Source organism: Schistocerca americana, chromosome 4 (assembly GCF_021461395.2).
Source record: "Schistocerca americana isolate TAMUIC-IGC-003095 chromosome 4, iqSchAmer2.1, whole genome shotgun sequence".
NCBI classification, from domain to species: Eukaryota; Metazoa; Arthropoda; class Insecta; order Orthoptera; family Acrididae; genus Schistocerca; species Schistocerca americana.
In genome coordinates, this window is record NC_060122.1 from 610,090,777 (window position 1) to 610,116,414 (window position 25,638).

Sequence of the window (25,638 nt, forward strand, 5' to 3'; positions counted from 1 at the left end):
TCTCGCGACTGTGATTGCTGGGGTAAATGCGGCAACTCATCTTCGTGATCACGAAACCAATTCTGGACAATGCGAGCTGTGTGAACAGAAGCGTTGTGGTCTTGGTACACAGCATCACCATTGAATAACAAACATTGTGCCATGGGAGGGACCTAATCAGCCAAAACGGTCATATAATCCTTGCCAGTAATGAGACCTTGCAGAGTAACCATAGGGCCCATGGAATACCAAAATAGCGTTTCCCATATCATCACCGAACCCCCGCCATGTTTCACCCTGGGAATGTAAACTCAGCCAAAAGTGTGAAACAAGACTCATCCGGCCCAGTGACATTCTTCCACTGCTCCATAGTAAACGTTTTAAGACTGCGGTACCATATTTTCCTGTTACAGGCATTGGCGTTACTGATGAATGGTTTGGGAATTCTATCTTTCCCATTAATTCCAAATTTTGTGTTGTTTTGGTGCTGAGAGGGTTCGGGAGTGCGACATTCAAAAATGGTTCAAATGGCTCTGAGCACTATGGGACTTAACTTCTGAGGTCATCGGTCCCCTAGAACTTAGAACTACTTAAACATAACTAACCTACGGACATCATACACATCCATGCCCGAGGCAGGATTCGAACCTGCGAGCAGTGCGGTCGCGCGGTTCCAGACTGTAGCGCCTCTAACCGCTCGGTCACCCTGGCTGGCTGCGACATTCAGTTCTGCAGTAACTTTTGCATCTATCGTCCTCTTATTTTTCGCCACAGTCCTCTCCTACGACCTTCCGTGACGATCACTCAACACGTTCTTTCGTCCGCGTTGTGTCTTAGCGGATGATACTTTTCCGTTTTCTCTGTACGCGTTACGAACCTTCTAGATAGTGCCTCTTGAAACACCAAACGCTTCAGCACACTTGATTACCGAACCTCCCATCATACGAGCATCAACAATTTGGCCAAGTGCGAATTCACTTAGCTCCGACATAAGCACTCACAACTAAACTGAACACTGTTCTCACCACGACTAACACTTTCAAAGTATTGAGGACATTGCACAGATGCCGTTCGTGATCAAACACAACAGTGCAACCTGCAGGCTTAGTTAGCATCCGCGTTCATGTTCAAGCATACATGTCTGGCGGTGTTTCCACATTTTTGTCCAACCCCTGTATCTTCAAAATAGATTTGGTTTAAGGTTCGCAGACGCTGTGATGCTGTTGTCATACATAGTAAATACTACAGTTTCCTACATCAGCCATTCTGAACGTATCGTTCCGATGCAGTGCTGGCATGGTTAGTAATTCTATGGAGTGTGGACAATATAAACAATGAAATGCCGACCTATTGCTCCTCGCGGTATTCTGCTGTGATTTAGCTAACGGCGTTAATCGACAGGACATGTCGTGTACGCCGAACACCATCCTCACCCACGCACACCTTCCGACAAAGATTTTGAACGGGTTGTTTTGGCTCGTAGGCGCGTAATCATTGGCGACAAGGACGAGGAGTTGCGGTAAACCTAGCACAGTTCGCACGCCGAATATGAAGGAACGAGTCTTTCGTCGAGTAGATGTTGATCCTGAAACAGCTGTGCGAAGAACTGGAGCTTATAACTGCACAAAACATAATCGTGAGTGGTCAGCTCTGCACGGGCAGTATGGCTGTTGTATCCATTCGTTTACAGTGCAGTCTCAGAGCGCAAAACCACCCTGCCAGACTATAGTTCTGCCAATGGATTCTAAGCGAGAGCGATGTAGATACGCAGTTCACAGTTGGAACTTCATTTACGGACGACGCGGGATTTTCAGAATGAGGAAATAAATTACCGCAATAACCTCGTATGGGCAGATGCGAATTCTCGAGCGATCATGGAAGCAAACTATCCGGTGCGACTTAATTCTGTGCGTGGCGGGAATTTTATGCAACAGACTCGCAGGTCCGCGCACACAAATAAACAGGTGTTGTTTATTACAAAAAAAGTAAAATATTCGAATGGCATATCTGGTCTGGAATCCCCTTCGGGGAATTTCACCCGCCTGGTGCAAGTCTTTTTATTTAACGACACTTCGGCGACTCCCACAACGGTGATGATACAGACAACAGACACACACACACTCACACACACACACACACACCGCTCCAACTGGAAAAAAATCACCGACCTGGCTGGGAATTGAACCCGGAACCCCGTGATCGAAAGTCAGCAACGGAAATCACAAAACCACGTTTGTTACCAATTTCTGACCCACAAAATTCGCCGCTATTGGAGAAAGCTACCCTTAAAGAAAGACAACGGAAGTGATTTATTGCATGACGGGGCGCTACAAAAATTTTTTTCGCTTCGTTAAAAGTGGTTCGAATGGCTCTGAGCACTATGGGACTTAACTTCTGAGGTCATCAGTCCCCTAGAACTTGGAACTACTTAAACCTAACTAACCTAAGAACATCACACACATCCATGCCCGAGGCAGAATTCGAAACTGCGGCCGTAGCGGTCGCTCGGTTCCAGACTGTAGCGCCTAGAAATGCTGGGCCACTCCACCCGGCTTTCGCTTCGTGAGACAGTACTAACATAAACGTTTAGGCAGCGAGGACATTTAGTATAGCATGGCCCCCCAGTCACGTGATCTATATCGTTGGCTAGAGAGATTTTTAAAGGCACTGGTGTATTCTACGCCTACTGGCAACGTGTACGCGTTATACAAGTGTGTGAACCGTATAAGTGAGCAAATCCGAGGGTAGCCACGTACGTTCCCATGAGTCCATAATTCAAAAGGAGGGCTGAAGGCCGCGCGGGATTAGCTTTGCTGCTGGTCCCAGGCGGAAGTTCGAGTCCTCCCTCGGGCATGGGTGTGTGTGTTTGTCCTTAGGATAATTTAGGTTAAGTAGTGTGTAAGCTTAGGGACTGATGATCTTAGCAGTTGAGATTTCACACACATTTGAACATTTTTGAGGGCTGAAGGAGGTGTAAAGGTGTGTTTACATCTGCACACATTGCGGCTCATCGGCGTTAGGATGTAGCTTGCCCCACACGGAAGTGTGAACACAGGTGTGAATGAGAATCACTCGCGCGCACATGTGGAGGAATAGGCATGCACCTACATGCGTGCCTCTACTCCCGTGTCAGGCGAGCTACAGCCGCAAGACGAGGAGCCGCAAGGCGCATAGCTATAAACGCACCTTAAGGTAACTTGCCAGTGAACGGCTGGAAAAATAGTAAGAATTTTCATAAAGTTTATGAGGGTCTAATTACATAACGTGAACTCTGAATACAAAGAAATTTTAGGACACTGAATGTGTTTTAAGGATTATAAAAAGATTTATGTATGTCAGTAATTTTAAATTTTTCCTGACAGTCTAAGTTTGAACTCTATAGACTTATTAACTACTTTTCTTAGATGCTTAGAACTTTGTGCACATATTTATAACATTGTTACCTAAAAAGTAGACTACAATGAAATGATTTCAATCAATAGTTTTTATACTATAAATACATATATTAGACAGTCAAAATTAAGGTAATTAACAAGGGTATATTTTTCCTCCTGGTGATAGTAAGCTGGTGTCTGTAGTCTACTTTTCTCCAAATGGTAGCCTGAAATATCACAAAAAATTTGACCTCCAGATCAAATAGTTTTTTTGCATAAAATAAACATGTCAGAAAATTTGATTCTTGGAAAATTCAGTTTAAAGGTACATTTCATCTGTTGTTCTTAAAACCCTTCAGTTGCATAATATTCTTAGTATGTGTGTTCCTCATCTTCTCTCTCCCTTTTTTTGCTCCTCTTTGCTATTCCGGCCTCTTTAGTTGCCTCAAGAACCCATTTTTCGCCTTCTGCCACTCTCAAGGAACCAATTGTCATCAGTGCTTGTCTCATATTGAAACCAGGAGTTAGTCCCAACAACTCTAAAACATCAGATCTGCTAACTGCCCTATCATCAAAGCAAATAACTGCATCTAATACTCCTAATCTCATGGTGTTGAAACCAACAAACACGGTTTTAGGCAGGCGTTCCCATATCACTTGGCTGAAACATTCATTAACATTTTGTGTCTTTCCATGCAAGCACCGTGACAATAGTTTAGTGTCACTTAGGTCCCTGTAAATGGGCTTAATTGCTTCCAATACTTCAAATGGCAGGGAGTGACAATGTGCATAATTCTCACCATTTGCTATTGCTTTTTTGTATCCACACCATGTGTCTACAGCACTGTCGCAGAGACCATGCTGTGGCTGGTCATCCGTAGAAGCTTTATGGCAAAAGGTAGCCCATACTGCTTTCTTCATGGCCTCAATATTGTCTCGATTCATTCTTATGGTTAAACAATAATAGAGATCCATTTTGTCCACCTCACCTTAATAAGACGACCCCGACCACCAATTCTCCCCTTCATATCTAATTAGTTCACGTAAACGTGTGCCCATCGTCTTTTGGACGTGACCAACACACTCTAACTTTTCAATTTTTACAGTTCTTCCATAAGGCATATTTTCCAACACATTTGCAGACCATTTGGTCTCCGTCTCCAAGCTACTTCACATAGCGACGTATATTTAAATTTGTTTTTAAAGGTGTTCCCGATGTCAGAATCGATTCATTAAACTACCATTTTGTTCACAAAACTCTAAATATTGATTTAAGACGGAAAAAATTCGAATTTTTGAAACAGATTCACTAGCAAGTGACCTTAAGAGTGCACAGCAACCACAAGGGGCACCTCTTGTAGTGTCAATAGATATATAGCTACCATAGGACGAAGTGGCCCATACCTCAACAATTATTTGGTTTCGGAGATAAAACACCCTATATGTGATTCACGTGTTTGATCCAAGTCTGTTTTTTAATAGTCCTTATTTGTTCTCGCTTTGGTTATTTTGCTTTTATGGTTACTTTCATTTTCATTCGTTTACTTCTAAAACTCGCAGTATCTTCGTTACAAATTTCTAATCCGCTATTTTTGTATCATTTAACCTTTCCTAGAGTTTCGCGTGCTAACTTTGTTACAGTATTCTTTAAAGTCCTCTCATTCCGGATTTATATTATTATTTTCGGTACCTGTATCTTTTCCGTTATACTGGCCAATCTTGAGCGATAAGAGATATTTGCTGCTTCCTTCCTGCAATAAGTCAAAGAAAATAGAAAACCACATGATATTTCACCGAGTTTAAATAGGAATCGAACCTTGGCGTCATACACTGCTCAGCGCCATACTGAATCTCACGTGGTGCCGTTAAGTAAACGCGACGCGACGCGACGCGACGCGGTAGGGATACTATGCTGAGGTGACGAAAGTCATAGGATGACGATATGCACATATACAGATGGCTGTAATATCGTATCCTTAAGTTATGAAAGGGCAATAAATTGGCGGAATTGTCGTTTGTACACAATTGATTCATGTGAAAAGGTTTCCGACCTGATTATGGCTATAATATTAGTTGGAGCTGGACGCATGGGATATTCCATTTCGAACATCGCCAAGAGTGTGCCGAGACTACCAAATTTCAGGCAGTACTTCTCACCACTGACAATACAGTGGCCGACGGCCTTCATTTAACGACCGAGAGCATCGGCATTTGCGTAGAGTTGTCAGTGCTAACAGACAAGCAGCACTGTGTGAAATAACCGCTGAAATCAATGTGGAATGTACGAGAAACATATCCTTTAGGACAATGCTGCGAAATTACGCGTTAATGGGTTATGGCGTATCCGTTAGGACAGTGCAGCGGAATTATGCGATAATGGGCTATGGCAGCAGGCGACCGAGTTGAGTGTCTTTGCTAATAGCACGACATCACCTGCAGCGCCTCTCCTGGGCTCGTGACCATATCGGTTGGACCCTAGAACGCTGGAAAACCGTGGTCTGACAGATGAGACCCGCTTTCAGTTGCTAAGAGCTGATGGTGGGGTTCGAATGTGGGGCAGACCCCCCGAAGCTATGGACGCAAGCTGGTGATGGCTCCATAATGGTGTGGGTTGTGTTTACGTGAAATGAACTGGGTCCTCTGGGCCAAATAAACAGATCATTGACCTGGAATGGTTATGTTCGGCTAAATGGAGTCCGTTTGCAGCCATTCATGGAGTTCATGTTCTCAAACAACGATGAGCCACAGTTGCTCCCCAGGGGCTCAGCATTCATTTGCTGAGTACGGTCTTGGCGACCCCGGGGTCCTGAGCTGGGGACTGGTCAGCGCCGCCAGTCTCCTGTCACCGTAACCCCCGGACATGCTTCAGCGATCACCGCATGGCGCGGCGGTGGAATGTTGTGTGCTGCGGGGAATGGTAATCTTGGCTTGACCGCCTGGATTGCGAGGAAGGTAAACCTCTATAAAAACCCCTCAATCTTACGGTGTGCTGCGCGCCTATAAGATGCATGGCTGTTGGGGTGGAACAGTCGCAAGCGGGCAACCTCTGGGGCACCTGCCGCGCCCCAGTTGTATAAGGCTTACCTAGGCACGCGGGGCTCTGTCTAGGTGGACTTCTAGTTCCCTAGCTGCTCGTGGGACCGAGATGGAACCCTCGAACTTTTATTCTTCTCCTGCCAGCGGAAAGGGTGGACCGCTGGTGGGTTCTAACACCCAATCCAACAAGAGGGCTCGTGTAGCCAGTCCTCCTGATTCAGGTAGTAGTAACAGAACGCATGCTGCTTCGCAGAATGTTTTTCTCATAATTAAAAAAAAAGATGGGAGTTTTGAAAAAGTTTCGCCATTTTATATACAGAAGGGCTTAGAAGGTATTGCTGGCACATTAAAATCTGTAAAGCGCATGCGAAATGGCACCTCGTTGGTTGAAACATCTAGCTTCCAGCAAGTCCAGAACCTTCAGAAGGCACAATTTCTTGGGGAGTTTGCGATAGAGACTGAATTTCACAACACCTTGAACTACAGCAAGGGTGTTGTGACTTGCAGAGATCTCGTTGACATTCCCCAAGACGAACTGAAGGCTGAATGGTCCCGGGAAGGAATTGTCGACGTGCAACACATTATGAAACGGGTGGATGGTGCTCTCATAAAGACTGACTCATTTATCCTTACATTTAACACCACCAAATTGCCAGAGCATGTGAAGGCAGGTTTCCTACGTCTCAGTGTACGGCCTTATTACCCCAACCCCATGCGGTGTTTTAAATGCCAACACTTTGGACACACTACTCTCGGCTGTAGAGGGGAAGCCACTTGCGGGAATCGTGGTAAAGCCGCCCATGTGGGAGTTGGTTGCTCCTCTCCTCCCAAGTGTGTCAACTGCTCTGGGGATCACCCTGTGTGGAGTAGGGAATGCAGAGTTTTCCTTGAGGAACGGAAGATCCAGGAACTAAAAACTACAAAACGCATCCCGTATGGTGAGGCGAAGAAAATCTACAACTCCATGCAGCCGCCCACGTTCGCTGCTTCCTTCTCTTCCGTTCTCAAACAACCAGTCTTGAAAACCGATGCCGCTACACAAACGGAGGTTGCTACTGTCAGCACTAGCACCTGCGCTTGTCAATGTACGTGTGCTGCTGCCGTTCCTGTGTAGCCTGCTGCTCCTCCCCGGCCTTCTGACCAGGCCGTGGTAGCTGACATCATGGAACTTCGTGCCCCTTCCCGGGTCCAGTCTTGTGCACTGCCCAGCGCTGCTACACCCCCTACTGCTTCTGAGGTTTTGGCTCCAATGCCACCTGAGGCCAGAACATCGAAGCCAAAGACAAAGGTGAAGACTCGCCCACTAAAGGAGACTGCAGTTATACAGTCTCCTGATGTGGATGTCATTCTCTCTGACGTCTCTCTCGACTCCTCTTCTGAGGCAATGGAGGTTGATGTCAGACTGGGACAATCATCTCGCCCCAAAACTGAGCCTCCACCTGTTGTGGGCTCTCCTCCCCAACAGAAAGTGAGAATGAAGGTACTCCCACTCTGATAGATGGCTCCCATTATACAGCGGAACATGAATGGATTCCAGGCACATGTGGAGGAACTGAACCTCCTAGCACGGCAACGCCCCCTGTGCTTGTGTTTACAGGAAACGCATTTAAAACCATCTGATGCTCCTGTACTAAGGGGCTATACGTCATATGGCAATGATGACCTGACTGGAGAAAGGGCCAAAGGCGGAGTCGCTGTGTTTGTCAATAATGACCACCACTCCTCTGCTCTCCCCCTGGATACTGACCTGCAAGCAGTTGCAGTTGAAATTCATTCACCTCGGAGGCTTTCTGTTTGCTCCCTTTATTTACCCCCTCTGGATGCATTGACCTTAGACGCTCTCACAGATCTTATCGACCAACTCCCCCGCCCATTTCTCCTCCTGGGAGACTTCAATGCCCATCATGTCCTGTGGGGCTCCACTTCTCTTTGCGCTCGAGGTCGAATTTTGGAGAGCCTCCTAACATCTCAAGTGTTGTGCATCCTCAACACAGGTACTCCGACTCATTTCTCTACTGCTACAGGGTCATTCTCAGCCATTGACCTATCTTTCTGCTCTCCAACCCTCACCGACTCTGTTCACTGGGAGGTCATTGACGACCTTCATTCCAGCGATCACTTCCCTATCCGCATTCATCTCCTGGATGGTGTATTGCTGGAGCAGCGGCCACCATCGTGGATGATTGGCAGGGCCAACTGGCCACTGTTCACTCGGTTGGCTGTCTTTGACCGCCACAATAACGTGCAGGAATGGGTGGATCACATCACGCTCGTGGTCCATCATGCTGCTGACCTGTCCATACCACAGTCTTCTGGCACTCTTAAGCGGCGCCTTGTGCCTTGGTGGACAGAAGAGTGACGTTCAGCCATCCGGGACAGGCGTGCGGCTCTTCGCCGATTTAAATGCCGCCCAACAGCGGTCAATCTTACCGCCTTTCGAATCGCGAGAGCCAGGGCACGCCGTGTCATTAAAGAGAGTAAGAAAAGGTCATGGCAGGAGTTCCTGGACTCCATCAACCGTTCCACTTGTTCCACAAGAGTATGGGAAGCCATCCGGAGGATTTCCGGTAAACATAGCCGTTTACCAATAGCTGCTGTCCTGAACCAGGGATGCCTCCAAACGACACCCAGAGCCATTGCTCAGACGCTGGCACAGCATTTTGCACAAAGTACTGCCACTGCAAATCAGGATCCAGCGTTTCGTCGCTACCGTGCGACTGTCGAAAGAGCGACCTTGGACTTTCGGTCGAACAGTTCTGAGGCCTACAATTCCCCTTTCTCCATGTGGGAACTTGAATCGGCACTTACTGAGACTTCTGACACTGCACCAGGTTACGACCGCATCCGGTACTCCATGCTTCGACATCTGCCAGCGGCGTCAAAGGAAATCCTCCTCGAATGTTTTAATCTCATATGGCAGACAGGACTGTTCCCCATCTCGTAGAGGGAGGCAATTCTCATCCCTCTCCTCAAACCAGGAAAGGACCGCACATATCCCGGTAGTTATCGTAGTATCGCCTTGACAAGCAGTGTCGGAAAGACCCTGGAACGGATGGTTAACCGGCGTCTGGTCTGGCTGTTTGAGACCAGACAGCTCCTTAGCCGCTTTCAGTGTGGATTCCGAAAATTTCGGTCCACGGTCGACAACCTGACGCTCCTAGAGGCGGCTATTCAGCAGGCTTTCCTCCGTCAGCATCACTGTATCTGTATCTTCTTTGATATCAGTAAGGCATATGATACTACTTGGAGACACTGTATTCTTGCACAACTGCATCAATGGGGCTTTCGTAGCCGCCTCCCGATTTTCATTCGGTCTTTCCTGTCTCAGCGGTTTTTTCGGACCCGCGTTGGTAACACACTGTCTGATCGCTTTGAGCAAGAGAACGGTGTCCTCCAGGGCAGTGTTTTAAGCGTTACCCTCTTTGCTATAGCCATCAACAGTATAACGTCTACAGTGAGGAGTCCAGTACAGTGCTCCTTATTTGTGGACGACTTTGCTGTTTTCTGTTCCTCCTCCAGTGTTGCAACCGTGAGCCGTCAGTTGCAGCTAACAGTGCGGCGGTTAGAGGAGTGGGCTGCAAAGACGGGTTTTCGGTTTTCTGCCGAAAAGTGTGTTTGCGTTCATTTTAATCGTTCTCGTCATCTTTTTACTTTGCCTGCCTTGCATATGGGGGATACTGTCCTACATTTTAGAGACACAGTGCGGTTTCTGGGCCTAATTTTTGACTCCAGGTTGTCATGGCTGCCACACCTACGTGACTTGAAAGCCAGAACGCTGAAGGCACTGAACATCCTCAAGTGCCTCAGCCACAGGTCTTGGGGCGCGGACAGGGCGCGTCTCCTACAGTTTTACGGAGCTTTTGTGCGTTCACGGCTGGACTATGGGTGCACAGTATATGGGTCAGCGAGGCCATCTTATTTGCGGATCCTTGACGCTGTTCACCATGCTGGGATCCGACTGGCCACGGGTGCTTATCGGACCAGTCCCGTACCCAGCCTCTGTGCTGAATCTGGCGAACCGCCACTTACCATCCGGCGGCAGCTCCTGCTGGTGCGCCAGGCTTGTAAGTTTCTTGCAGCTCCCAGATCGCCTGCTCACCATCTTGTTGGCCATCCACCTCTGGACCGCCTTTTTTCCCGCCGTTTGGGATCCGTGTGCAACGTGTACTAGAGTCCCTCGGTGTGGAGTCTGTACAACCCCAAATCCAAGGTTTTAACCGCCTGCCACCCTGGTTACTGAAGAGGCCCGGAGTGATTTTAGATTTATTGCAGTACAAGAGAGATTGCACTCCTGCCACCGTTTTTAATGCAGCATTTTCTGCCATTTTATCTGACCACCACGACTATGTAGTTGTTTTTACGGATGGGTCGAAACAAGGGGATTCTGTTGGTTGCTCAGTTGTTTTTCCGGATCGTGTCCTCAAGGTTCGACTGCCTCAGGCTTTTACTGTCTTTGATGCAGAATTGTTTGCGATCTTGCGGGCACTGGAGCACATGAGACATTCTTCCTCTCCTAAATTTCTTGTCTGTTCCGATTCACTCAGTGCCCTTCACTCATTGCAACGTTTGTATCCGGCAGACAAAATTGTTCAGACCATCCAGGATGCCCTCCTCCGACTACAGCGACTTGGGAAGGTTGTAGTTTTCTGCTGGGTTCCGGGGCATGTCGGCATTGCTGGGAATGAAAGAGCAGATCTCGCAGCCAAGGAGGCGTGTCTCGGCCCACAAGTATCTCAGTGTGCTATCCCCTTGCACGCACTCACCTCGCTGTTGAGCTCACGGGTCATGCGTCGGTGGGAGGATGAGTGGCTGGAAGTGACTGAAAATAAGCTTCGTATAGTCAAGCCCACAACGCGTGTGTGGTGTACTTCCTTTCAGTCCCATCGACGGGACGAGGTTCTACTCACGCGGCTTCGAATAGGCCACAGCCCTATGACGCATGGCTTCCTACTCCGGCGAGAGGACCCTCCGATGTGTGGTGCTTGCGGCGTCCAGGTCACTTTGCGCCACGTTTTATTGGATTGCATTTTATTTTCTGACCAGCGGGTCGCAGCTGACTTGCCAGCGGACCTGCCATCTCTTTTAGGCAACACTCGGACGAATGTGGCTAAAGTTTTAAAGTTCTGTCCCCTGTCAAATATTTTTACAAAGATTTTAGGGAGAGGATTTTAATTTGCTCACTGTGTGACAAGCTCGCCCATGTTTTATGTAAGTGGCCAGCCAATAACAATTTCCTGTGACATTCTTGTTGCTATGTTTCCCCTTTCCTTAGGTTTTACTTTCTTATGTAGCATTTTCCTTCTTTTCCTGCTTTCTTTGACTGTGTGCTTTAGTTTTCTTAGGTCTGTCCACATTCGTTCCTTTTAATGTGTGTCAGGGCGCTGATGACCTCGATGTTGAGCGCCCATAAGCCCCAACACACCACCACCACCAGTTCTCGCGATGGTCAGAGGACATTCTGGGCAATTCTAACAGATGATTTGGCCACACGGATCGACCGATATGAATCTCATCGAACATTTGTGGGACATAATCGAGAGGTCAATCCTGCGCCACGAACACTTTCGTTATTATGGAAGGATGTACAGGCTGCATGACTCAGTATTTCCGCAGAGGACTTCCAACGACTTGTTGAGTCCGTGCCACGTCGAGTTGCTGCATTACGTTGGTCAGAAGTAGGTCCAACACGACATGAGGAGATATCGCAAGACCTTTGTCATCTCAGTATATATAAGTGTAGCAGAGACGTATGGGGATTCTTTCTAGTGACACTAAGGGCCGCAAATCGCAAAATTCACTGCCATAAGCCACATTGACAAAGGGCAGACCGTTATGAGTCGGTGCTTGAGAATGAGCATCTTGGAAGCGGTGATGCTGGCCGGCTGTCCGCGAGCTGCTGTCGTGATCATATACGGAAAGTTTTCGAAGGGCAGTGAGAACATGAGTTGGCGACGAGGTGGTGGACGTCCACGCCTAATGACGGAACGTGGACGTCGGGGCACCGCTCCGTAAAGCGATCTGCTGCAGATCTGACGACATAATACAATGCCGGTTCAGGCACAACTTTCTGGGAGCACACCGTTCAGCGAATATTGTTGATCATGGGTGTCCGCAACAGACGACTATATGGGCTATGTTGACACAACGATATTGTCTGTTACGAGTGCAGATGACACAGGATTATCGAGTTGCGTTCGTGGATCAATGAAATTTCATCTGGTCAAATTATCACGTTTCTTGTATGTCGATGTTCTTGTTCGAATACGTCGACATCCAAGCGGACGTCTGCTTGAAAAATGCATTGCGTCACAGATACAAGCTGTTGGAGGGGGGGGGATGAGGGAGGGGGTGAGGGGGGGGGGAGTATTGTGCTATGAGGGACATTCACCCGGACTTTCATGGGACCTGTGATAGTAATCGAAGACACCGTGACAACTGTGGACTACACGAACATTATTGCGAATTACCTGGATTCCTTCATGGTCGATAAATTCGCCCACGGCGATGGCATCTTCCGTCAGGATAACTGTCCGTGTCAAAAGACCAGAATCGTACTACCATGGTTTCAGGAGCCTTGATAACTTGGCCACCAAAGTGACGCATCTTACTACCTCACCTTATTATGTCCTCCACAGTCCTTCGATCTCGACGACCTCTGCATACAAGACGTTCAACGAGACAGTAATCAAGTGTACGAGGGCCGTTTGAAAAGTCCGTGCAAAGTTCGAGAGATGACAGCACCGGCGCGTATCGAGATCATGTTTAGTTAGTAGCATCATTGGAAAGAACGCACAAAAAGTTTCAGCCATATTGGTCTATTTCATTGTGTATGTCATTCTTGTGAATCAAGGAAGTCGAGTGATTGTCAAAATTTCGTGTGGTGATTAAAAATTACTTTATGAAAGGCAAAACTCCTCAGGAGACTAGAACAGTTTGTAAGTGATTTCAAAAGTTTCGGAGTGGCCATATGGGCAGAAGTGATGCTGAACGTTCTGGACGCGCTGTGGAGGTTACGACTCCAGAAATCACTGATAAAATCCATGATATGGTGCTGGATGACAGAAGAGTTAAGGTGCATGAGATTACTTGTGCTGTGGGCATCTCGAATGAACGGGTACATACTATTTTGCATTAACATTTGGACATGAGAAAGCTATCCGCAAGATGGGTTCCGCGATTGCTCACGCTTAACCAAAAAAGGAATCGTGTGAAGTGTTGCAAGGATGGTTTGCAACTGTTCAGGAAGAATCCACAGGACTTCAAGCGTCGCTTCGTCACTGTGGATGAAACATGGATACAATACTACACTCCTGAGACCAAACAACAATCTTAACAATGGGTTACCAAGAGAGAATCTGCACCATAAAAGGCGAAGACCATTCCTTCGACTGGAAAGGTTATGGCGACTGTCTTTTGGGATTCGCAAGGGATAATCCTCATCGACTATCTGGAAAAGGATAAAACTATTAGAGGTACATATTATTCATCGTTATTGGACCGTTTGAAAACCGAGATGCAAGAAAATCGCCGGCGATTGGACCGCAAAAAAGTCGACAGTGCACCAGCACACACCTCAGCAGTTGTGGTCGCAAAAGTAATGGAAAAATGGAAATAGGATTCCAACTCGTTTCACATCCCCCCTATTCTCCAAACTTGGCTCTCTCGGACTACTATTTATTCCCCAATTTGAAGAAATGGCTGACGGGACAAAGATTTTATTCAAACAAGGAGGTGATTGCAACAGTTAATAGCTATTTTGCAGACTTGGACAATTCCAATTATTCGGAAGGGATCAACTAATTAGGACAGCGTTGGACGAAATGTATAAGTCTAAAAGGAGACTATGTCGAAAAATAAAGAAAGGTTTACCCCAAACACGTAAGTAGTTTTTATTTTTGCACGGACTTTTGAAACTCCCCTCGTATGTATGGCCGTAGCGAAGGGGCCAAACAAAAAGTACCTTCTTCAAACGTCGTTACACCAAAGTTGATTTGAGGTATGTAGTGTTGAGATGTCTTGACGTCAGTAAGCAGCAAGTAAACAACTCATAGCGCTGCAGTGCCTGCTTGACGGTCGCAGTACGTAACATGGAACGCTACCCAGGAAGAGAGGAGGAGGAGGAGGAGATTAGTGTTTAACGTCCCGTCGACAACGAGGTCATTAGAGACGGAGCACAAGCTCGGATTAGGGAAGGATGGGGAAGGAAATCGGCCGTGCCCTTTCGAAGGAACCATCCCGGCATTTGCCTGAAGTGATCTAGGGAAATCACGGAAAACCTAAACCAGGATGGTCGGACGCGGGATTGAACCGTCGTCCTCCCGAACAGGAAGAGAACTGAGAGACATGCACCCAACTAGACTCATTTCTCTAGGGCTACATGAACAGTGAAGTGTGTTCTGCCATTGTCGAGTCAGAAGAAGAATTGGTTACAAGAAATCTTGCAGCGGTCACACACAAACAGTACATGCATCACATTTTCTACTGAACACGCGACGCCCTCCTACGTCGATATTGGTTCTGATTTGAAGTTAATGGTGCTCATTTTGAACATTTATTGCAACACTAGCTGACAAACCGCGCGTTGCTCAGGTATTCGTTTTGCCAATTTTCTATTTGTAGTGTAATATCAAAAAATTTCATCTCCATCTATTAGTGAAAACACCTCTGAAATTATGAAACAATCGAACAAAGGTCCGGACAGTTTCGGTTCGCTGCGTGTAGCTGCTTCGCATGTGTACAACGCGATTTTGGAAACGTCTCTATGGCAACGCCTCTTCATTTTACGAGTAGCTCTATAGACTGGGCTATTGGTTTCGCCTACAACCGTTTGCGCTTCGCAGCTGAAAGTTAGCGAAAGATCTGCCAGGTGTCAGGAATTTCCTTAAGTTGATTCAACTTCAGGAGTACCTTAGAAGTAAAGAATAAATGTATTAAAACTTCATGCATGATGCGGAATTTTTTCACGCAGCTCTGTGTATATGACGTCACATCTCTTGAATTATTTTATGGTAGGTGGATTCAGCACCATGTGGATACTGGCTGTGAAATACGTTGCGAATAGAGCTAGTAGCAAAGACGTAATGAATTTCAATGTCATGCATAATGTGACAGTTTTTCACACATCTCAGGGGGGGGGGGCATGATTTCGACATAGTATCTGCTCAACTATGTGTGTCAGCAGGATATAATTTTGAGGTGCATTTAGCGGCATATGTGGATAACATCTGCGAAATTTATTGCTAATATAGTTCGTAGCACAGGAATAACATATTTAAACGTCATGCATGATGTGGAAGTTTTTCACGTATCTCATTGTTTATGAGCTCACATCGCCTAAACTATGATAGGTAGGATTTCTTAGTCCAACAACGATTGTTTGTACCAAATCGTTTGTGTAGATAAGGACCAGCAAAGGGCCTATAACAAAACCTTGGGGAACGCCTGAAATCACTTCTGTTTTACTCGATGACTTTGCGTCATTACTACGAACTGTGACCTCTCTGACAGGAAATCACAAATCCAGTCACATAACTGAGACGACATTCCATAAGCACGCAATTTCACTACGAGCCGCTTGTGTGGTACAGTGTCAAAAGCCTTCCGGAAATCCAGAAATACGGAATCAATCTGAAATCCCTTGTCAATAGCACTCAACACTTCATGCTAATAAAGAGCTAGTTGTGTTTCACAAGGACGATGTTTTCTAAATCCATGTTGACTGTGTGTCGATATACCGTTTTCTTCTAGGTAATTCATAATGTTCGAACACAATATGTGTTCCAGAATCCTGCTGCATATCGACGTTAATGATATGGGCCTGTAATTTAGTGGATTACTCCTACTAACTTTCTTGAATATTGGTGTGATCTGTGCAACATTCCAGTCTTTGGGTACGGATCTTCCGTCGAGCGAACGGTTGTATATGATTGTTAAGTGTGGAGCTAATGCATCAGCATACTCTGAAAGGAACCTAATTGGTATACAGTCTGGACCAGAAGACTTGCTTTTATTAAGTGATTTAAGTCGCTTTACTACTCCGAGGATATTTACTTCTATGTTACGGTGTCAGCTGTTCTTGATTCGAATTCTGGAATATTTACTTCTTCTTCTTTCGTGGAGGCATTTCGGAAGGCCAAATGGGCGGTAGCTCACATACTCCCATAATATATTTCATTGTGTGCCGTATGTGTTGTTAGTGCACCCACACATTTGTCACTAAGCGCTCCTCAATAAAGTAACTATGACCGCTTACATCTTCCATGGCTACAAATTAAAACTCGATTGCGACTGGGAAAAAACGCAAACATGAATCCCAACAGACGATTGCTACAACTGATGAGAAGTAACATTGATACGAACTTACGAAATAAATCTGATACCGAACAAGGTTGCCTGAGTACGAGGATTTCCCGCCCGTCTCTGAACAATAGTTCTATGTACTATACACTTAATACTGTTCATCGATAAATAACAATATGGAATTTAGATTGCTGCCCATAGGCCTATTCTAACGTGTGTGTTGTTTTCTGTGCACGTATCGTTACTCTTAAATGAAATACTCTGTACTAAAACATTGCTCCTTTTGTCTGCATTGTTAATAACCTATTTACAAACCCTCAAAAGGAATTTAAAATAAGATCAAGCCTTTTGTAGATCCTCACGAGATTCCCCAGGTCGCGTCCATCGTTTCCATCCACGGGACTACTCCAGAGTTCATCTTGGTCTCCGAGGACTGTGTATTAGATTTGATGTCACACTGCCTCTGCTCCCCTAAAAGGTTAAGTGCAGCCTCTCATACCTTCCTGAGATAGTTAGAAACGCTCGAATTATTGTGTAGGTGAAAGGAGGGTGTCGACATAAGAGAGATATAAAACCTTGTTGACAAGGTGGCGGGATGCTACTTCATCAAGACGTGGGAGTCTGCACTCCGCCTGCGATGAGAGCAGAGGTGGTGTGTGGTCGAGAGCAGAGGCGGTGTGTGGTAGTATCTCACACAGACCTCGAGATTCCCACGAGATTCCCCAGGGTGCGTCCATCGTTTCCATCCACGAGACTATTCCAGAGTTCATCTTGGTCTCTGAGGACTGTGTATTAGATTCGATGTCACACTGCCCCTGCTTCCCAAACAGGTTAAGTGCAGACTCTCATACCTTCCTGAGATGGTATGAAACGCTCGAATCATGGTGTAGGTGCCATTTTTCTGAGAAAATGTTGTAAAGGAGGATGTCGACATAAGGCAGATATAAAACCTCGTTGACAAGGTGGCGGGATGCTACTTCATCAAGACGTGGGAGTCTGCACTCCGCCTGCGACGAGAGCAGAGGCGGTGTGCGGTTGAATCTCAGACAGACCATCAACCCTCGAATCGCTTTCAGCGGCGGACACTCACGAGCCGCTGGGAGCGGACCCATTGCTGACTACCTTGTAGAAGGGGGAGGGGGGGGGGCGATATATAAGCCTGTTAAATCCCTTTTATATTTCAGTAGCAGCTGACAGTCTTAGAATTATTGTGTCAGCCAAATACTCCCACCCGGTTGCATATCCGAGAATTGGTTTCTCGGAGAGGAGACTGCCCTGCTTCCTGGGAAATGGAGATAACTATTAGTTTATTTGCAGGCCCCGGGCCGGCGGCGGTGAGGCTGCCGTCGACTGTGGGCTACGAGGGCCATGACCCCACCAAGTACCGCGCGCCCAACTACACGATGCGACCCAAGCCGCCCTTGGTGGATCGGCGAGTGAGGCCCGCGCCCAACCGCTACACCATCGAGAAGTACTACACGCGCTTCGGCAAGGATGGCACGCCCCAGTACACGGCCCGCTGGCCGCTCGAGCCGCTCTGTAAGTACATATCCTTATTGTCGATATGTCGTCAGCTAACGTAGAAGTATATTGTAAACATTATTGAATCGGAGTAGGTACTAGTAAAGAATTGGACCTTAGTTTCCTATTTGGACCGCGAGACCCTGGCTTCGAGACTTGGTGAGGGCAATGTCCCCAACCTCGATTGATTGCTTGAGGAATCACTTCCAGACGATAGACTAGATTTCGTAAGTTAGTAATACAATACAATTAATTTGAAAAAGTGCGATATATATATATATATATATATATATATATATATATATATATATATATATATATATATATATATATAAACTCATTCAAAGCGACAGCAAGTCAACTAGTTGATGATTATTCTAATTTTTAATTATTTAGTTATTTATTGATTCATTTATTTAATTTATTATTATCTAAGGCAGGAAAACACCAAAGAGTTAATTTATTTAGAATTGTGATTACGATGTACTCATGCGCAAAGAAAGTTAGCTGGCATTAATTACTATGGTTAGAAACATTATTTCGAAGCTCTTCAAATGACTCAGTATCTGATTTCAATTATTATTATGAATTTTTATAGAACCAAGTATTTGCTACTTGTACTTTAAGCTCAGTCTCCGTTGATCTCGTGGCTCCGTTCGCCTCAGCTCTCGTAGTTCACGGTCGGCTGTAAGAAAACTTATTCCCCCGGAGAGAAACAGCGGATCGCGACAGTAGTGCTATGACAGGTCCGTAAAATGTTGCTAAAATCACCTAGCTCTTAATGTAGGTTCAATGCAGATCGTGGGTGAAATTGAGCATTCAGTGACTTAACCGTATAAACAGGTTCCGTACAGGAGTTACTTCAGGAACAAAATCACAGTCTCCGACATTTCATATCCACATAATTCAATATATGGAAAAGGAAATAAAGTCAATTTGTACCTTTAAATAACTTGAAATGTATTCAGAAAATCATATAGCTGTTTTCTTGAAACACTTCTTTCATTACAATCTCCTTATATTTAATGAAAATGCTTTAAACGGAAAACCATCCTTAATGGCTGCCAATACTGGTTCTCTCTTCTAAAATTCCTAAAACGTCTGTGCTAGTTAATGTCTAGATCAGCAAAAATCTTTCGTTCATCCTGTTATCACTCGCATCGACTTTTTCACAAACTAACACAACAGTCAAAGGTGTTATACATTCTCGCAGTTGTAAAAATTATTGCGGATTTCAGCTGAATATGGTAGTTCATTCGTACAGCCGTTTTTATTTTCTGGTACATCTTATACCAAAACACGTCACAACGTGACGTCATTCCCACCCAGTCGGCACCAACGAGACATGTGGGCCCAGCAACGGGCTTGTGACGTCACTCTAGTCGGCTTATCAGCCGGCTCCGTGCGGGACCCACGAGAAATCAATATTTAATTGAAAAGGTAGCCACTAAAAGCTTTAATTTTGTCGTGTGCTATTGAGCACTTGTATGCCTCTCAACACGTTGTCAAGAACTACACTCCTGGAAATGGAAAAAAGAACACATTGACACCGGTGTGTCAGACCCACCGTACTTGCTCCGAACACTGCGAGAGGGCTGTACAAGCAATGATCACACGCACGGCACAGCGGACACACCAGGAACCGCGGTGTCGGCCGTCGAATGGCGCTAGCTGCGCTGCATTTGTGCACCGCCGCCGTCAGTGTCAGCCAGTTTGCCGTGGCATACGGAGCTCCATCGCAGTCTTTAACACTGGTAGCATGCCGCGACAGCGTGGACGTGAACCGTATGTGCAGTTGACGGACTTTGAGCGAGGGCGTATAGTGGGCATGCGGGAGGCCGGGTGGACGTACCGCCCAATTGCTCAACACGTGGGGCGTGAGGTCCCACAGTACATCGATGTTGTCGCCAGTGGTCGGCGGAAGGTGCACGTGCCCGTCGACCTGGGACCGGACCGCAGCGACGCACGGATGCACGCCAAGACCGTAGGATCGTACGCAGTGCCGTAGGGGACCGCACCGCCACTTCCCAGCAAATTAGGGACACTGTTGCTCCTGGGGTATCGGCGAGGACCATTCGCAACCGTCTCCATGAAGCTGGGCTACGGTCCCGCACACCGTTAGGCCGTCTTCCGCTCACGCCCCAACATCGTGCAGCCCGCCTCCAGTGGTGTCGCGACAGGCGTGAATGGAGGGACGAATGGAGACGTGTCGTCTTCAGCGATGAGAGTCGCTTCTGCCTTGGTGCCAATGATGGTCGTATGCGTGTTTGGCGCCGTGCAGGTGAGAGCCACAATCAGGACTGCATACGACCGAGGCACACAGGGCCAACACCCGGCATCATGGTGTGGGGAGCGATCTCCTACACTGGCCGTACACCACTGGTGATCGTCGAGGGGACACTGAATAGTGCACGGTACATCCAAACCGTCATCGAACCCATCGTTCTACCATTCCTAGACCGGCAAGGGAACTTGCTGTTCCAACAGGACAATGCACGTCCGCATGTATCCCGTGCCACCCAACGTGCTCTAGAAGGTGTAAGTCAACTACCCTGGCCAGCAAGATCTCCGGATCTGTCCCCCATTGAGCATGTTTGGGACTGGATGAAGCGTCGTCTCACGCGGTCTGCACGTCCAGCACGAACGCTGGTCCAACTGAGGCGCCAGGTGGAAATGGCATGGCAAGCCGTTCCACAGGACTACATCCAGCATCTCTACGATCGTCTCCATGGGAGAATAGCAACCTGCATTGCTGCGAAAGGTGGATATACACTGTACTAGTGCCGACATTGTGCATGCTCTGTTGCCTGTGTCTATGTGCCTGTGGTTCTGTCAGTGTGATCATGTGATGTATCTGACCCCAGGAATGTGTCAATAAAGTTTCCCCTTCCTGGGACAATGAATTCACGGTGTTCTTATTTCAATTTCCAGGAGTGTATTAAATTCGTTTGAAATACTTACTCGCTCCCCGCTGCAAACGGTCGCTGGCACTCGTTTAAGTTCTCTAAGTGCCACGTGCTGTGGCATACGCGCCCCGACCTGACTTCCTCGTAGGCCTCGCACCAAGTGCTGATAGTTAAGGTGAGGAGCTGCAGTATCACATTCTGTAAAGGATTTCGCTTATCTACAAGTGTGCACGTGGACTATTTACTTTCCAAGTAATTATTTGGGATGCAGTTTGCAACCGGTAAAATATTCGCATTCACCATTCGTTCCTGTGTGTGCGTGTTGCAGTCTCCTCCTCCTCCTCCTCCTCCTCTTCCTCTTTGTCTCTCTCTCTTTCTCTCTCTCCCTCCTCTCCCTCTCTCTCTCTCTCCCTCTCTCTCTCTTTTTTCTCCCTGTCTCAGGTGACAGGCGTGGATCTGTCTTCTGAGAGTGAGACTTAGCGTAATATTGCTGCAACTATGCATTTTCATAAATTTCAGTAGCTGTGACAGTTACAATCTTATGTATGTTACAAGTATGGCATCTGTGCCACGTCTACAGTCGATATGTTGTATCTTCACAACGCAGTTAAAGTCAGCCTACATTTACAGTATCATAACGAAACTGTTGAGATCCCACCAGGATAGCTGAGCGCGATAATGCGGCGCTTCCGGGATTCAGGGAGGCGCGCCGACGAGGGCTAGTGAAACCTCCAGCCTAGATGTGGTTTTTAGGCGGTTCCCCACATTCAACTAGGTGAATACCGATCTGGTTCCCATGCCCTGCATAAGACTCCCTCTCCGCAAACATTTAGAAAACTTATCACGCTTGAACATGAGGGTTACCCTAGACACACGCAGATGGGATGCATAGATTCCGTTCCTTCCTTCAGAAGGAGCATTCGACCACCAACTGGCACTAACATTGCTGTAGCTCTTATAACAATGCCAACTACACTGAGAAACGAAAAAAGTATAACGAAAAAGGAGAAGAAGAAGAAGATGAAGAATATAGCTATTGAGCGTTGTACCTGTAATCTAGAATATATTACTACACGTAGAATAATTATCCATCCTTTTTTTTGTGCGCACAGCGCATTATCTAGCTGCTGACTTCGCCTGTCTTCCTTCTCAGCAAATGAAAATGACCGTAACCTTAAGTCCTTACTTCATCCACGAGTGTGAGCAACTTGGTGTCTTTTACCGACGATGCAAATTTACCGTGTTTTATAGAGGGCACCATGTTGCTTTGATTGATCTATGTATTGAGTCCTCACATTATCTACCTAACTGAATAAACTTTCTCAGTAAACGTCAATATTCAATCCTTTAGTCGAAGATTATTTTACACATTTTGCTCTAAGCACTAAATTTTGCAAAAATGCTCTAAGCACTAAATTTTGCAAAAATATCTTTACATACTGAACTGAAATAGGTGCACATATTCGAGAAAAACAATGAAAATGTATGTGTTAATGTATAATATATTCACTATTCTGACCATTATTGATGACTGCAGTCTGAAGAAAAGCATAGAAAGGAGAAGCGTTTAAAATGATGCCATTGTACGTCACAAGCATCGTAATCACAAGAAACTTGCAAACATTTTAATGTGACAAATTGAAAAAATGGAAATTTATCATTTATGTTACATAAAATCGCAGTATGTTATAGTATTACTGCTCATCAATATGCAACTAAAGTATATGATCTATGATTCAGCCATTTTCATCCTAAAGAAGTGAAACATAAAAATCATTGTAATTTTACTGTCAGATGCGAAGAAACTGCACATGACAGTTGCAGTTTAATACATATGTACTTTGTAACGTCAGTAGGATTTGACAATCCAACAAATTATGATGCTTATTTTATAATTATGGTTCTACACGAGCGAGTGGAACTGAAAATAGAGGTTATACCAGGACGAAAGGTCAGTATTCAGGGATATGACAGGAACGATCATTTGATCCAGAAACGTGTAGTGAACGTGGGTTCTATAATGCGTACCTTAAGAGCTATGAGCATCTTGGATACTGTGAACTATATCTCTTCTACTGCAGGCTCTTTGCTTTCCATTTTTAGGTAGGAGTAACATGGACAAAAACAATAAAAAACTGTCTAGTATAGGGTGGGGCAACTAGAAGTGACCGGGACGAATGAATACGATTGGACCTCACTCCGTGACGCTCACGCCACATGTATGCCCGTCACGTGATCCACACCAGTTCAGAGCGTAGTGCGCGCTGTTAGTGTGAGCGGAGCAGTCCAAAGGAGACGATGGTACTCACAATGGAGTAGCCTGTATTAGTTTGAAAAGTAACGTGACAACAAAGTTGTGGAAACGCTGTGGTCAGTTGTTTGTTGAGAAGTTTAATGGTGTCAAAGTGCCAGCAAATTGTGCCATGCAATGTTTATTCTGATAATGGCTTCAGACAGGACCTGTTTTGAACATGTCATAAAACATTCCGAAACGTACCCGCACATCAGAAAATGTGGCTGCAGTTCACCAGAAAATGCAGAGTCCTACCAAATCAACCCGACGCCTGCCGCTGGAGACCGGAATATCACATCGATCACGCAGAGGAATACGCGTACTCCAGCAGGTGCTCCACAACACCTCCAACTTTGTGAGTGGCTGTTCACTGAGACAACAATGAATAGCTTGGGCGTGGACTGTTCTTTACATCAGATGAAGCCTGGTTTCACATGAGTCGTTATGTCAACTCATAAGAGTCATAGGTTCTGGGCAGCGGAGAATCCGCATAACTTCCACGAAACACCACTGCATAATGAGAAAGCTGGCATTTGGTGTGCAGAGTCTGCATGCCACATTATTGACCTCATCTTCTGTCATCAGACGCTGACTTCGCATTACATTGCCAACATTTTGAAACCATTTGTAGCAGCATCAACGGAGAAGAAAAAGACCTAAAGTTACTTCCAAGAGGATGGAACAACTACACATACAGCTGGCCGAACCTTGTAGCACACTTACACAATCTTAACGCCTTACTGAGTTGTTAGCAGAGGTTAGTCTGGTCGCGGCCCCAGCTGGCCTCCCAGGTCACCTGCCAGATGTTATGGACCATTGATTTTCACAATATACGAGGGTTGCCCAGTAAATAATGCCCCATATTTTTTTTCTCCAGAAGTATTTATTCCACAACAATCAAATTTACATATGTGAAAGACTGATGTTTAGTCTACTTGCTTTATTTTTCCACATAATCTCCTTCAAGTTCGACGGCCTTTTTCCAGCGAGACACAAGAGCGTGTATTCCCTGCCGGTAAAAATCTGTACTCTGCCTACGGAGCCAGGTTGTCACTTCGTGAATCACTTCTTCGTCATCGGCAAAACGTCTTCCACGAATGAAATTCTTCATTGGCCCAAACAAGTGAAAGTCTGAAGGAGCCAAATCGGGGCTGTAGGGTGGATGGGGTAACACTATCCAACCCACTTTCGCGATGTGTTCACAAGTCCTCAAACTTGTGTGAGGACGAGCGTTATCATGCTGAATCAAAACATCCTGTGGGTTAACATGACGCCCAAGGCGCCGGAAGCGCTGCTTAAGTTTGTCTAATGTTTTGACATAAGCCTCTGTCGAGTCGTAATGCGTCGATCCCGTCGAATGAGAACATCAGCCCGCTGCAACATGTCAGGCGTGACAGCCGTGGGAGGCCTTCCCGACCGCGGCAAATCTCGGAGCTCCGCAGCACCGCCCTCTGATGCTTTCACCCTCTGTGCCCAGCGACCAACAGTACTCCTATCGACTGCAGATGTTCCGTAGACTTTGCACAAGCGTTTATGAATATTGTCCACGGTTTCTTCCTCTGCTACGAGAAATTCAATCACTGCACGTTGTTTATGACGGATGTCACCTGCAGACGCCATTTTAGAACATTCCTACACCACCGCTCTCTGTCGGAGGAAATTGAAACTTTGCGTACACACGCGGGAAACTTCAAATAACTTGCACCTAAAGTGTCACATTTCTAATATTTTTTATTTCGGAGAAAAAAAATATGGGGCATTATTTACTGGGCAACCCTCGTATATATAAATGACCTAGTAGATAGTGTCGGAAGTTCCTTGCGGCTTTTCGCGGATGATGCTGTAGTATACAGAGAAGTTGCAGCATTAGAAAATTGCAGCGAAATGCAGGAAGATCTGCAGCGCATAGGCACTTGGTGCAGGGAGTGGCAATTGACCATTAACATAGACAAATGTAATGTATTCCGAATACATAGAAAGAAGTATCCTTTATTGTATGATTATATGATAGCGGAACAAACACTGGTAGCAGTTACTTCTGTAAAATATCTGGGAGTATGCATACGGAACGATTTGAAGTAGAATGATCATATAAAATTAACTGTTGGTAAGGCGGGTGCCAGATTAAGATTCTAACATTCTGCGTGGTGACTGTTTGTTCTATATCGTATCTCACTATCACTTTTGCGCAACGACGCTCTGAGCGTGTTTTTTAGGGAATTGACTAGTT

General features: G+C 46.1%; 1 protein-coding gene across 1 annotated transcript in view; it reads left to right on the plus strand.

Moving 5' to 3' along the window:
* Positions 1–17,977: 17,977 nt before the first annotated feature.
* The window catches only part of LOC124613649 (outer dense fiber protein 3-like), a 52,701-nt gene continuing 45,040 nt past the window's right edge, over positions 17,978–25,638 (plus strand). Inside the window, exon 1 of the mRNA XM_047142363.1 lies at positions 17,978–18,227. Within this exon, the coding sequence (XP_046998319.1) occupies positions 17,978–18,227 (250 nt within the window). The remainder of the gene's footprint in view (positions 18,228–25,638) is intronic.